This window comes from Somniosus microcephalus, chromosome 2, assembly GCF_052327205.1.
Source record: "Somniosus microcephalus isolate GS21.2 chromosome 2, FLI_Smic_1.0, whole genome shotgun sequence".
Taxonomy (NCBI): Eukaryota; Metazoa; Chordata; class Chondrichthyes; order Squaliformes; family Somniosidae; genus Somniosus; species Somniosus microcephalus.
The window spans coordinates 109,416,687-109,430,401 of NC_140988.1; the positions used below are offsets into that span (position 1 = coordinate 109,416,687).

At 46.2% G+C, this 13,715-nt stretch overlaps 1 protein-coding gene across 1 annotated transcript in view; it reads right to left on the minus strand.

Annotated features, from left to right (window-relative positions):
* Positions 1-8,366: 8,366 nt before the first annotated feature.
* Positions 8,367-13,715, minus strand: part of lyar (Ly1 antibody reactive homolog (mouse)) — a 32,869-nt gene continuing 27,520 nt past the window's right edge. Inside the window, exons 8-9 of the mRNA XM_085961767.1 lie at positions 8,987-9,072; positions 8,367-8,719 (exon numbers count right to left, since the gene is read on the minus strand). Of these exons, the coding sequence (XP_085817893.1) occupies positions 8,582-8,719; positions 8,987-9,072 (224 nt within the window). The 3' untranslated portion in view covers positions 8,367-8,581. The remainder of the gene's footprint in view (positions 8,720-8,986; positions 9,073-13,715) is intronic.

Below are 13,715 nucleotides of genomic sequence, written 5' to 3' on the forward strand. Positions count from 1 at the left end.
AACTAAGTCATAACTTGGCATGAGTGCTTAAGTTTGTGCAATAGAGATCAGATAATTTTCCATATTATATAGCTATAAATTTTGATTCACTGAGAAAATGCCTGTTTTTAAACAGTTATTCAACCTCAATGAAACCACTGCTGTGAGGATTAATTGGCCCAGATATTCCGATCCCTATGGGCGTCTAGGCGCTGTGTACCCACCCGTAGGGACATTGGAAATGCCGGTTTCAGGCATGCACAGCGCATGCGCTGAAAACCAGCATTTCCGATCCATCAAGAATGTTCTTGACAGATCGGATGCCTGCCCTGGAGAAGGGCCTCTGTGGGCGGATAGTTCCGCATTCTGGAGACCCTCCGCCTGCAGAAAACCCTTACAATTCTTACACCTTAATCATTTAAAAAATACTTTTAAAAAGGTAAGTTTATTTTTAGCCCCGTAAAAAACTTTATTTTTTTCAAAAAATTAAACTTTTGCTTAAAATATTGTAATTTATTGTAATTTCAACTAATTTTAAAAAGGTGATGGTTTTTAAAAAAATTATTTAAAGTTTTACTATGTTTTTTCATTGATCTCCACTCATATTTGACAGGTCTATCTGTCAAGTATGAAGGGAGATTCCCTTCTTTGATTGGCTCCACATGGCCCACGTGATCCCAGGGACGCTTGCAAACCGCAAGCGCCCCTGGGATACGTGGGCCCTGCGCACTTGGAGTTGGAGAGGCCCAGCATCGGAACTATACGCACCTCGGGAGCACTCAGGTTAAGTGCGTAGATTTTTTCCAGATCGGAGGCCTCCGCACGCGGGAAGCCTCCAATCGGAAAATACTGCCCATTGTTTTAAAATCACATTTGGTTTGGAAGGAGCAAGAAGGACAACTAGAAAGGCAGAAGGGGAGGGGATAAGGAAGAGAGAAGAGAAAGAGGATGAGACAAGAAAGGAAGGACAGGGAGAAAAAAAAAGGGAAAGATGAAAGGGAACATAGGAACAGGAACAGGCCATTAAGCCCCTCGAGCCTGTTGCACCATTCTATTAAATCATGGCGGATCTGTATCTCAACTGCATTTACCCTCCTTTGCTCCATATCCTTTAGGGGGAAGGGGAACTAGGCAAATAAAAGCTCCCTTTCCCCCCCCCCAAATACATTAATGTCAGGTAGCTCAGCTAGATTTATATAATCCCAAAGATGTGGAGGAATACACAGGAAACTGCAGTTATCACCACACTGTTTTCTGATGTTCCTGACTGTCTGGTGACATTAGAAACTGGGATCTGTGCTGCACCAAGACAGATTAAATGTCTCTAAAAGAACTCTGGCCACTGTGGGTTAACTTTTCTCTGTCATGTCTATCCCACTGCTGCAGTGTTCAACAGTTTCCACAATAGAAAAGCCTCAGAAAAGCTGACGTACTGGTGGAGGCGCCACACCTGAAATATTAAACTTTTTTTTCCCTCAAATGCAGACAGATGTTGTGCTTTCCAGTATTTTCTGCTTTATCTCAAAAAAAATGTATCTTTTGCCATCTGGTTTTCAAAAGGGCATTTAAAAATCTTTACAATACAGCTTTTCTCTGTGGCTTTGATTGACCTTTTGAATAGCTACTAAGACTACACTTAATAGTACTGGTCTCCACATCACAAGAACGGTATAGAATAACTGGAGAAAGTGCAACAAAGATATACAAGGATGGTACCAGAACTGAGAGGGTACAACTATCAGGAGAGACAGAACAGCATGGAGCTCCTTTCTCTGGAAAAGACTGAGGTGACCTGATAGAGGTCTTTAAAATTATGAAGGAGTTTGATAAGATAGACATAGATGTTTCCAGTTGCGGGGGGAGTACAAAACTAGGGGCCATAAATATAAGATAATCTATATATATAAAAATCGGTCCTTCTGTCTGTCTGTCTGCAGGTGTGCGTCTGGGCGGCTATGCGCTCGAAAGTTACAGGGCGTACCTACGCGTGCGTTACGTCGAAAGAAAGCTTACCTTTCCAAAACGGTTTTAAGCGTATTTACGTTTCGGCCGGGCTAAAATCGCGCCCGCGGTATCCGAAAAACCTTAACGTTCCGCTCATTAGCATCTCATTATCCGCTCATTAGCGACAGAGTGACCTCGAGCTCGACCAATCGTACGCCGGGTTGCTGGCGTGTGCCGCCAGGCCAATCGGTGCGTGTGTGGGCGGGCCTTATCGTTCTGAACCGAGGTGAGTAGCCGCCATCTTGCTTCCATTCTTTTTCCTGCTTTCTGCGTCTTTCTTTTCAAATATACATTTCCAGCAAAAAAAAAGTTGCTTTTAAAACACAAATTGTTTTTTTAAAAAAGTTAATTAATTTGTAAATCTTTTGTCTAACCTCTATAATTCTCCTACCTTTCACCGTTTTTCCAGGCCCGGGGCCTAGGCTTCTCCAACTGCCAGCAGTGCAACTCTAGACCCAGGCTCCTGGCCTAGACAGAGACAAACACTGGCAGAGAGCAGAGAGGGTGTGCTGCCTCAGCTCCATTCCCGGGGTCAGTAGGTGGGGAGGCTTCATAAGCAACTGGGGTAGGTTGCAAGCCCCAAATAATAATCTGAAGATCCTGTGTTTGCAGCTGAGGAAATTTCTTCTGCAGACAGCCCCCGGTTAACGGCAGCCATGTTTGTCAAGGAGGGCAAAAAGTTTCAGTGCGACGCCATTTTGATTCAGTGTGTAACAGAGTGCATGCGTGGCCATCTTAGTACAGGAACATAGAGTGGGTGGGGCTTCTGTGTTCCAAATCTGTGTCTGTGACAGACAATCGACTGTGTAGCTGTGCAAGGTCTGTCGCTATAGCAACAGCTTTAGCTAGAGGGCTTCAGGGCCACACCTGAGTGTTCAGAAGCTGTTGCTAAGCAAGTGTTTGTTGTTAAATACAGAGATAAGAATCTCCGTATCTCTCAACATTAACTCTGAAGAGTGGGTGCCGGATAGCACAAAGTTTCCTGTACTTTAAGTTTATCTCCCCCCTCCCTTTCCACCCCCACACACCCCCTTCCCCTCCCCACACCCCCTTTCCCCCCCACCCCCCTCCCACACCCACTTCCCCCCACACCTCCCTCCCACACCCACTTCCCCCCAGCCCCCACCACACCCACTTCCCCACACCCCTCCCCCCCACACCCCTCCCCCCCACACCCACTTCCCCCCACCAGCCCCCACCCCCCTTCCTCCCCACACCCCCCTTCCCCCTCCCGTTCAACCCTCCTCCCCACCCCCTTCCCCCCACCCACTTCTCTTCCCCTTCCCTCCCTCCCCTCCTCCCTGTCGCTCTCTCTCTTCCCCCCAGTCGCTCTCTCTACCCCAGTCGCTCTCTCTCTTCCCCCCCAGTCGCGCTCTCTCTCTCTCTTCCCCACCCCCCCCCAGTCGCTCTCTCTCTCTCTTCCAACAACATGCCCTCGAAAAAGCCTCGGCACCGCCGGGCACTTCAGCTAGTATATATATAAATCGGTCGATCTGTCTGTCTGGCATTCTGTCTGTCTGTCTGCATGTGTGCTTGTCCAGCTATGCGCTCGAAAGTTACAGGACGTACCTATGCGTGCGTTACGTCGAAAGAAAGCTTACCTTTCCAAAACGGTTTTAAGCGTATTTACGTTTCGGCCGGGCTAAAATCGCGCCCGCGGTATCCGAAAAACCTTAACGTTCCGCTCATTAGCATCTCATTATCCGCTCATTAGCGACAGTTACCTCGAGCTTGACCAATCGTACGCCGGGTTGCTGGCGTGTGCCGCCGGGCCAATCGGTGCGTGTGTGGGCGGGCCTTATCGTTCTGAACCGAGGGGAGTAGCCGCCATCTTGCTTCCATTCTTTTTCCTGCTTTCTGCGTCTTTCTTTTCAAATATACATTTCCAGTAAAAAAAAAGTTGCTTTTAAAACACATTGTTTTTTAAAAAAGTTAATTAATTTGTAAATCTTTTGTCTAACCTCTATAATTCTCCTACCTTTCACCGTTTTTCCAGGCCTGGGGCCTAGGTTTCTCCAACTGCCAGCAGTGCAACTCTAGACCCAGGCTCCCGGCCTAGACAGAGACAAACAGTGGCAGAGGGTGTGCTACCTCAGCTCCATTCCCGGGGTCAGTAGGTGGGGAGGCTTCATAAGCAACTGGGGTAAGGTTGCAAGCCCCAAATAATAATCTGAAGATCCTGTGTTTGCAGCTGAGGAAATTTCTTCTGCAGACAGCCCCCGGTTAACGGCAGCCATGTTTGTCAAGGAGGGCAAAAAGTTTCAGTGCGACGCCATTTTGATTCAGTGTGTAACAGAGTGCATGCGCGGCCATCTTAGTACAGGAACATAGAATGGGTGGGGCTTCTGTGCTCCAAATCTGTGTCTGTGACAGACAATCGACTGTGTAGCTGTGCAAGGTCTGTAGCTATAGCAACAGCTTTAGCTACAGAGCCACACCTGAGTGTTTAGAAGCTGTTGCTAAGCAACAGTGTTTGTTGTTAAATACAGAAATAAGAATCTCTGTATCTCTCAACATTAACTCTGAAGAGTGGGTGCCGGATAGCACAAAGTTTCCTGTACTTTAGGTTTATCTCCCCGCTCCCTTTCCACCCCCCAGCCTCACACCCCCTTCCCCCCTCACACCCCCTTCCCCCCTCACTTCCCCCCAGCCCCCACTTCCCTCCTCTCCCCTTCCCCCACCCTCCTCCCACACCCCCTTCCCCCACACCCCCCCTCCCTTCCCCTCCCCCTCCACCCCCTGCCCTCCCTTCCCCTCCCCCCCGCCCTCCCTTCCCCTCCCCCCCGCCCTCCCTTCCCTCCCTTCCCCTCCCCCCCGCCCTCCCTTCCCCCCAGTCTCTCTCTCTCTCTCTTCCCCCCGTCGCTCTCTCTACCCCCCAGTCGCGCGCTCTCTCTCCCCCCCCCCCCCAGTCGCTCTCTCTCTCTCTCTTCCAACAACAACATGCCCTCGAAAAAGCCTCGGCACCGCCGGGCACTTCAGCTAGTCACTAATAAATCCAATAAGGAATTCAGGAGAAACTTCTTTGCTCAGTGTGGTGAGAATTTGGAACTAACTACCACAGGGAGTGGTTGAGGCGAACAGCATAGGTCCATTTAAGGGGAAGCTAGATAAGTACATGAGGGAGAAAGGAATAGAAGGATATGGTTATAGGGTGAGATGAATTAAGATGGGAGGAGGCTCGTGACGCAAAACCACCGGTATAGACCTGTTGGGCCAAATGGTCTGTTTGTGTTCTAAATTCTATGTAATACATGCTCTTAAAAAGACACTTCAATAGTTTAGTATATGAACTAGCTGCCCTGCTAGTTCATATACTAAACTATTTTCAAAAAGTACTCCAAACACATATTTCCCCCCACAAAAATACAATGGCTCAGATTTTGCGTTAAGGATAACAGTGAGGCTAACAGCGCTCACTGTTATGGAGTAAATTGGACAGCGACTTCTGGAGTCCACACATGCGACTCAGAAAGTCCAAAGTGCTAGTCCAATTTACCCTCTCCTCCACAGTGAGCGCTGCTTAGCCTCACTGTATCCTTACGCCAAATCTGAGCATTGTATTCTTTGTAAGGGTGTGAAGTTTGAAATCCACGTAAGGGTGTGAAGTTGCTGTACTTACCCACTGGTTAGCCACTAAACACACCAGAAAAAGTTAGGGCTAGTGCATTCAGGTGTAAGTGAATTTTTAGTGGTGCGATAAGTCTTAATTACTGTCAAACAACCTCTCTGGCATTGAAAATTGAATTTTACAAGTGTGGAGTCTCATTCCTTCAGAATGAATTAGTGTTGGGAGATTTTTTTTAAAATTAAATATATATTTTTAAAATTTTTCTGTCTCTTTATCCCATTTCCCCCCTCTCTTTTTTGCTTTCTGTACATGATTTTACAATTAATTAAATCTAATTTATACTTCCTGGTTTAGACTCCATGGGGGGAATTTTTACCTGAAATAAACAGGTGAGTTTGGAGCATGGGGGTAGTTAAATTGTTAAAAATTGGAATCCTGACCTGAACCTGCCTACTTCGGTTTCAACGGAGGCAGAACGGGGCACGCTGCCAGGAGGCGGGACATTAATTTAATATTACAATGAGGCTGAAGGCCTCTTCTTTAACCTACATTTTGTTTTTAATTGTACCTGGTCAGGTTTTACACACCTCGTAAAACCCGGCAGTTACAGCAAGTTACAACAAGACTGCAGCATCCAGGAGGCAAGTGCCTTTATACCTACCTCCTGGATCCAGGATCCCTGCCTAGCCCACCCTCCGCAATCGGAGACCCCTCACGAGGCCTCCAATCACATTCCCGGACTCCGCACCCATCCCCACGATGATCATCAGACCAGCCCTTTTCCTCTCTCCACCCACCCCCCACAACCGATGATCCCGAGGCCGGCCACAATCCCCCCCGATATTCTCCTCCCTCCCCGATCTTCCATCTCCTCCCCCGGCCCGACTTCCTTCTTCCCCCACCCTTCCCTCGACGGCCCTGATGTACCTTCTTGCCCCGATCCTCCGGAGGCCGGCACCAGCCCCCACCTGATTCCTCCCTCCTGTGCGGCCTAGTGCCGCAGGCCTACCCACCCCTCTATCTGCGGGTGGGAAACAGAGGCTTCAAATACAAATCAGGCCCTGCTGTTAAAGTCGGCAGGGCCTGCGGGAAATCTGTTCTCCCAGGTTTCCCGTCCGCATTGGTACCGTTGGAGACCGCTCCAAAAACAGCCTAGAATATTTTTGGGGGAACTTTTATGGGGCCAGTAGCGCCTTCTGGTGTGCCTTTCCCCCCCACTTTTTACTGTCGACTTCTGGATTGTCTAGCCAATGGAGCCACCTGATTTCCCCACCCCCACCCCACCAGTTTGACGAGATGTCTGCTTGTACTCATTGAGCATTGGGCAGTTCGCCAACTATATTCAAATGAGGCACAAACCCAAAAATAGTTTGATTTTCCCGCTGAATCAGTCAGGCAGACACACTGCTGACTTTGTGCCCTATTTTGGGCGAAAATTCAAACCCTTTAGTACTTTCCAATTAACAGATCTGCTGCAATGGTCAACAGTCTCATGTTGCTGACTGGCAGGATCCCTCTGACAATTATGATTTCTTTAATTATACCACTATTGATTTATTTAAAAATATCCCAACTACTTTCCTTACAGTTTACCCTAAAATTCTCTGTTATTTCACATACAATAAGCAGATTCTATATTATTAGGTGCAGGCTCCGACTGCTATAGAGCCAAGCCAGAACTTTACTACAAGGTAAGATTGTTGTTTGTAATACTTCGACATCATACTTTAAAACAAGCACATGTCAAATTTTCACTGATTCACTCAAATTTAATATTCATAAATCTGCAGCAAATCAGAACTCCATGAACACACAAATATTTATGTACCAAAAAATGAACCAACCAATTAAAGTACTCAAAAAATGTTTTCAAAGTCCTTTCGGCTGCAACACATCAGAATCCAGTGACTGAGAAATCTACCAATTATATTAAAAAGCAGAAACTGAACCAAATCACTGTCTTGCCCACCATTTTTCTTTCTCGCAAACTCACCTTGTGGAAAACCAAAGCCGAGATGGTGGAGCTGTATACAGAAAGACCTGAATGAAAGAGTGACAATGGGGAAAAAAAGTACAGGAGCAGAAGGGGCTGTGAGATAGCAAGGTATTGTAGTATACATGCTCAGCCTGATTATGGTAACTGACTGACTGAAGGTAGACTCCAATTGGGTAAAGCCCTGCTCCCAACAGTCTGCTCCAGTGCTGCATGTTGGGTATTGAAGAACGTTCACACAGAGGAACGTTCATGCCCTGAAATAGCTTTTGCAAAGTGATTTCTCCATTTTTAAAATATGTTTTTGTCAGAAAGTTGCATTAATGGTTTTGCACCATTGTAAGCAACTAGCAACATAATAACTGAGACACTGGAGATGTCTCTGTAGTTTTTTCCATTTGATTAGACACTTCATGACAATAACATTAATTCAGTCCAAATAGTGTTGAATCAAAGGCTGAATTACTTCAGCATGTTGCATAGTCTGACATCCAAATGTACTAAAGGTCAGAAGGGAGGCATGCTACTGACCATTTTGATGTATATTGGACTAATGTCACGATGTTCTTCACACAGAGAATTCAGCACACGGAATGAACTTTCAGATAGATCAATTGAGGCAAAACCATAAAATAATTTAAGAAACCATTTGGATTCTATGATGGGGGAAATGGATAGATTGTAGGATTGTTCTGGTGCATGGATGGGTCACACGGCCTCTCTGATTTGTATCTATCTTGTGATCACGTTACTGCTTCTACACACTGCATTGTAATGTGGGTCATTTCTTTTTAAATACAAGATTGTGAAGGAGTCAAGCTCTTCTAGCACATGTAAAAATAGTACATTTTATTAAAGAGTAGGGCATTTCTAAGCCACGGTGAAGCACCAGTTGTCACCCAATTCAATGCTGAAAATTCAGCATTAGGTAAAAAATTAAAATATTCTGAAATCCAATTACAGAAAAAATCAATTTTCTGCCTGTATATGGTCCAGTCTTTTCTACCTAAAGTACAACAGTCCAGTCATAGAGAGTGTTATTTTACAAGTTTCACTTTATCTTTCAGTACTTTCAATTTGGGGTTACAGGTTATCTTCTTGTTAAAAGTTGCCAGGAGCTCCTCCTCAGATTTGTAGTTATTATCGCCACTCTCAGCATAGTACTGGGCTAGAACCTGCAAGAATTTGGATACATGTCAAGTGAGACTGTTACAAAAGAGTAATTAGCATTTTATTTTAATACATCAGAAAAACACCAGATAAAATAACTATCTAAATCAAATAATCTTTCAATATTCAACAGGGCAATACAAAATAGACTTTGAATGCAGGAATTATTTCTATCATTGACCACAATTTCATATTTTCAGTTTTGACATTACTATATCAATATCTTACTACAGCTATTGTGTACATATTTTTAAAGCCACAGTGAACCGTACCTTTTTCCTTAATTTTTTAACAGAAACTTCATGCTCCGGAGACTGCTGTAGAACAATTTTGATCGTTCTTTTCCAGTTGAATTTTCCTGAAGTAAACAGTCAATTATGTATAAGATATAAATTTCAGAATTCGAAGCTAAAAGCAACTGAACTAAACAGAACTCACAATGTAGCATCTTCCAGTTTATTAGAACTTGTTTAGTCCCAAATACAAAATAGAACTCAAGATGAGTTGGTCTGTCAATTGGATATGCACCCTCTACATTTCTGTGCATCCAAAAATGAACAGCTTTCTACAAATATGCAAACATAAATGCACCATACTGGTTTACAAACAGCAGCTTGTATTCCAAGCACCGCTTTCAAAAATGGAGCAAGTATGGAGTAATGTTCCCGTTAAGCTGCGTGGACGTGCAGCTCCCGCACACTGGCTTTTAAATAGAAAGAATGCGCATGCACAGGAATTTGAAAGGGCCGTGGAGCCCAGCGGTAGCACTCTCAAGTGAGTCAGAAGGTTGTGGGTTCAAGTCCCAGTCCAGAGACTTGAACACATAATCTAGACTTCAGTGTAGTACTGAGGGAGTGCTGCAGTCAGAGGTGCCGTCTTTTGGATGAGACTGTAAACTGAGGTCCCACCTGCTCTCTCAGGTGGACGTAAAAGTTCCCATGGCATTATTCGAAGAAGAGCAGGGGAGTTCTCCCAGGCCAATACTTATCAGTTCAGTTTCAGTTCAAATGCTTTATTGGCATGAAAGTTTACAGAGAACCATATTGCCAAAGCTTACATAGCAAAAAGGTACAACTTATCCCTCAACCAACATCACTAAAACAGATTATCTGGTGATTTATCACATCGCTGTTTGTGGGATCTTGCTGTGCACAATTTGGCTCCTGTGTTTCCCGACATTACAGCAGTAACTACACTTCAAAAGTACGTCATGGACTGTAAAATGCTTTGCGACGCCCCGAGATCATGAAAGGTGTTATATAAATGCAAATTTTGGACCTAAGAAAGATAGTTCAGAGCATTTTCTAAATGGCTAGAAGCTAGGAACTGTGGATGAGCAGAGAGATTTAGGGGTCCAACTACCGAAATTACTAAAAGCCAGTGTACATGTACAAAAAATAATTAGGAAGGTTAATGGAATGTTGGCCTTTATCTCAAGAGGGCTGGAATACAATGGGGTGGAATACAATGGGGTGGAAGTTACGGTACAGATCTAGAGCTCTCTTTAGATGCCAGCTGGAACACGGTGTACAGTTCTGGGCACTGCACCTCAGTAAGAATATACTGGCCTTGGAGGGGGTGCAGTATAAATTCACCAGAATGATACCGTGGCTAAAAGGGTTAAATTATGAGGACATGTTGCATAGACTAGGCCTGTATTCCCTTGCGTATAGAAGATTATGGGGTGATGTAATTGAGGTGATTAAGATGATTAAGAGGATTTGATAGGTTAGATAGGGAGAAGCTATTTCCTCCGGTGGAAGAGTCCAGAACAAGGGGGCATAACCTTAAAATTAGAGCTAGGCCGTTCGGGGCGATGTCAGAAAACAAGGGTATTATGAGTTACGAAACTAAGGTGGGTAGATAGAGTTAAGATACAGATCAGCCATTATCTAATTGAATGTCTAATTGAACAGACTCAAGGGGCTGAATGGCCTACTCCTGTTCCTATGTAAGTTCTTTCTTTCTATTATGGACACAAAATATCAAAGCTCATTGGAGAAAAGTGTCTAGGTACCACAGTTCACACTAGTTGCATGCTGTTAATCAAACAGAGTCAATCCTTACCAATTATACAATATTTTTGATGCAAGTGATTGCAGGAACATTACCAGTACACAATTTTCTCATCTCATGTCAATGAAGAGTGGGAGGTAACTGGACTAGGGCATGCACATCTAATTCAGTATTCATTTTAAAGTCTTAGATTTTGTCTTTATTTTTATATTTCCATTATAAATTCCCATGTCCACATTTATGATGGAAACTGCATATATAAACTTGTCATGCTGTAATTACACAATAATTAAAACACGACGGGCCAGATTTTGCTGGCGCGGGGCATCTCGCGGCATGCCCCATTAGTTAGATTTGTTGGTGCATGTTTAGGTTTTAAAAAAATTCACTCACAAAGTTGCTGGAAGTGCAAGCTGATAATGGTGCATGAAGGGCAACTGGGACCTTGGTGAACAACGGGACAAAAAGTGTATCTCCTTAACCAATGAGATTAAAGGATTGAGAAATGGACTGAGAAGGAGGGTGAATTCAATGTCAAATCAGGTACAGAAAGAGAAATAAAGAGAAGGAAAGAAAGATTGGATTAGGAGGGAGAGAGAGAGAGAAGAGACAGAATGGAAAAGTAAGAAAAAAGTTAAAATTAAAAATTTGACATTTTTAAAATCTCCTCCTTCAACTCTTATTCCTTCTTCTCCTTGGGGAAGATTGAGTGTGTATACCATGATAAATTGATGCGGGGGGGTGGGCTGGCAGAGATGCAGCCCAACTTGCTAAACGGGAAGGGACATTGTGCAATGAGGGTGAACTTGCTCAGTGGGGCAAGGAGGGATTAAAAAAAGTTGCTCGGGGACATGCTGATTAGTGGGGTGGGGTGAGGTGTGCGGGGATATGGGGGTTGCTGGATGATGTTGGTTAGTGGTCGGAATGGTGCCATCGATACTGGTAATTAGGGGATGAGTGGGGGGGTGGGTATGGCGATCGCAATCTGAGTTCAGGGTAGATGGGGATTGGCGGGGAGAATACACTGCTCAATAGGGATGTCTTTTATACAGGTCCATTTCTCTTTTTTCCTCTTTCTTTTGGAGGAGAGAATAATTGTGCTTTTTACATTGCCACCATTTATATAATCGGTCACAGGGCTTTAGCAAGTGTTGGCTTCAGCAGTAAAAGATGCGTTGCGTGCCACCGGGATGGGGGCACATTACTGGACTGCATGTGGCAGAGTGACCCACTGTCGTGAGAGGCTTTAGCCTGGGCCATAGTATGGTGTGACCCAACATAAAATTCAGATTAATTACACTTCTTTCAGCATTGTGTATTCGTACTTTTTCTGTTGACTGCTTTTCAGGGCTCCAATTCTGAGTGAGCAAGTGAGTGTTCAGTGGATCAAAAAGAACACTCCAGTGACAGCAATATAGAGGGTGGGGGTTGGGGGGAGGGAGAATCACTTAACTTTTTAATTCAACAGGGAGATTTCAGGCTGAAGGATTTATTTATATGTCTATATAGACCAAAGAAGTTAACAAATTTAAAATAAAATGAATAAAAAGATTCAACCTAGATCAAGAAAGCAAAACTTATGTGCAGATTAAGCAGAAATGTGACTGGAGGGTTAGAATTTTTTCCTGAGAGTTAGCCTGAGGATGCTCACAAATTTGGCACCAAGCAGCCAAATTGTGCAATTATAACGTGACAGATACAATACTTATAAATGTTGATACAGGAAATATTGGGAAAAAGATAACAAGTGACAAAAAAGCATAAACAGGAAGTCATGTGGCGCAGACAGCAAGTTCAGATAGTTGTAAGATTTATAATATACTAGCTGGAGTGCCCGGCGGTGCCGAGGGTTTTTTGAGGGCATGTTGTTATGAAAAAAGTAGAAATAATTCTTATATATATAAAAATGAGTTTGTCTGTCTGTGTGGGAAGGAGAGAGAGAGGGAAAGAGAGAGGGGGAAGGAGAGAGAGAGAGAGAGAGACTGGGGGGAGAAGAGAGGGACGGGGGGGAAGAGAGGGACGGGGGGGAAGAGAGGGACGGGGGGGAAGAGAGGGACGGGGGGGAAGAGAGGGACGGGGGGGAAGAGAGGGACGGGGGGGAAGAGAGGGACGGGGGGGAAGAGAGGGACGGGGGGGAAGAGAGGGACGGGGGGGAAGAGAGGGACGGGGGGGAAGAGAGGGACGGGGGGGAAGAGAGGGACGGGGGGGAAGAGAGGGACGGGGGGGGAAGAGAGGGACGGGGGGGGAAGAGAGGGACGGGGGGGAAGAGAGGGACGGGGGGGAAGAGAGGGACGGGGGGGAAGAGAGGGACGGGGGGAAGAGAGGGACGGGGGGGAAGAGAGGGACGGGGGGGAAGAGAGGGACGGGGGGGAAGAGAGGGACGGGGGGGAAGAGAGGGACGGGGGGGAAGAGAGGGACGGGGGGGAAGAGAGGGACGGGGGGGAAGAGAGGGACGGGGGGGAAGAGAGGGACGGGGGTGAAAGAGAGGGACGGGGGTGAAAGAGAGGGACGGGGGTGAAAGAGAGGGAAAGAGAGGGACGGGGGGGGGAAAGAGAGGGACGGGGGTGAAAGAGAGGGACGGGGGGGGGGGGGGGAAGAGAGGGAAAGAGAGGGACGGGGGGGAAAGAGAGGGACGGGGGGGAAAGAGAGGGACGGGGGGGAAAGAGAGGGACGGGGGGGAAAGAGAGGGACGGGGGGGAAAGAGAGGGACGGGGGGGGAAAGAGAGGGACGGGGGGGGAAAGAGAGGGACGGGGGGAAAGAGAGGGACGGGGGGGAAAGAGAGGGACGGGGGGGAAAGAGAGGGACGGGGGGGAAAGAGAGGGACGGGGGGGAAAGAGAGGGACGGGGGGGAAAGAGAGGGACGGGGGGGAAAGAGAGGGACGGGGGGGAAAGAGAGGGACGGGGGGGAAAGAGAGGGACGGGGGGGAAAGAGAGGGACGGGGGGGAAGAGAGGGACGGGGGGGAAGAGAGGGACGGGGGGGGAA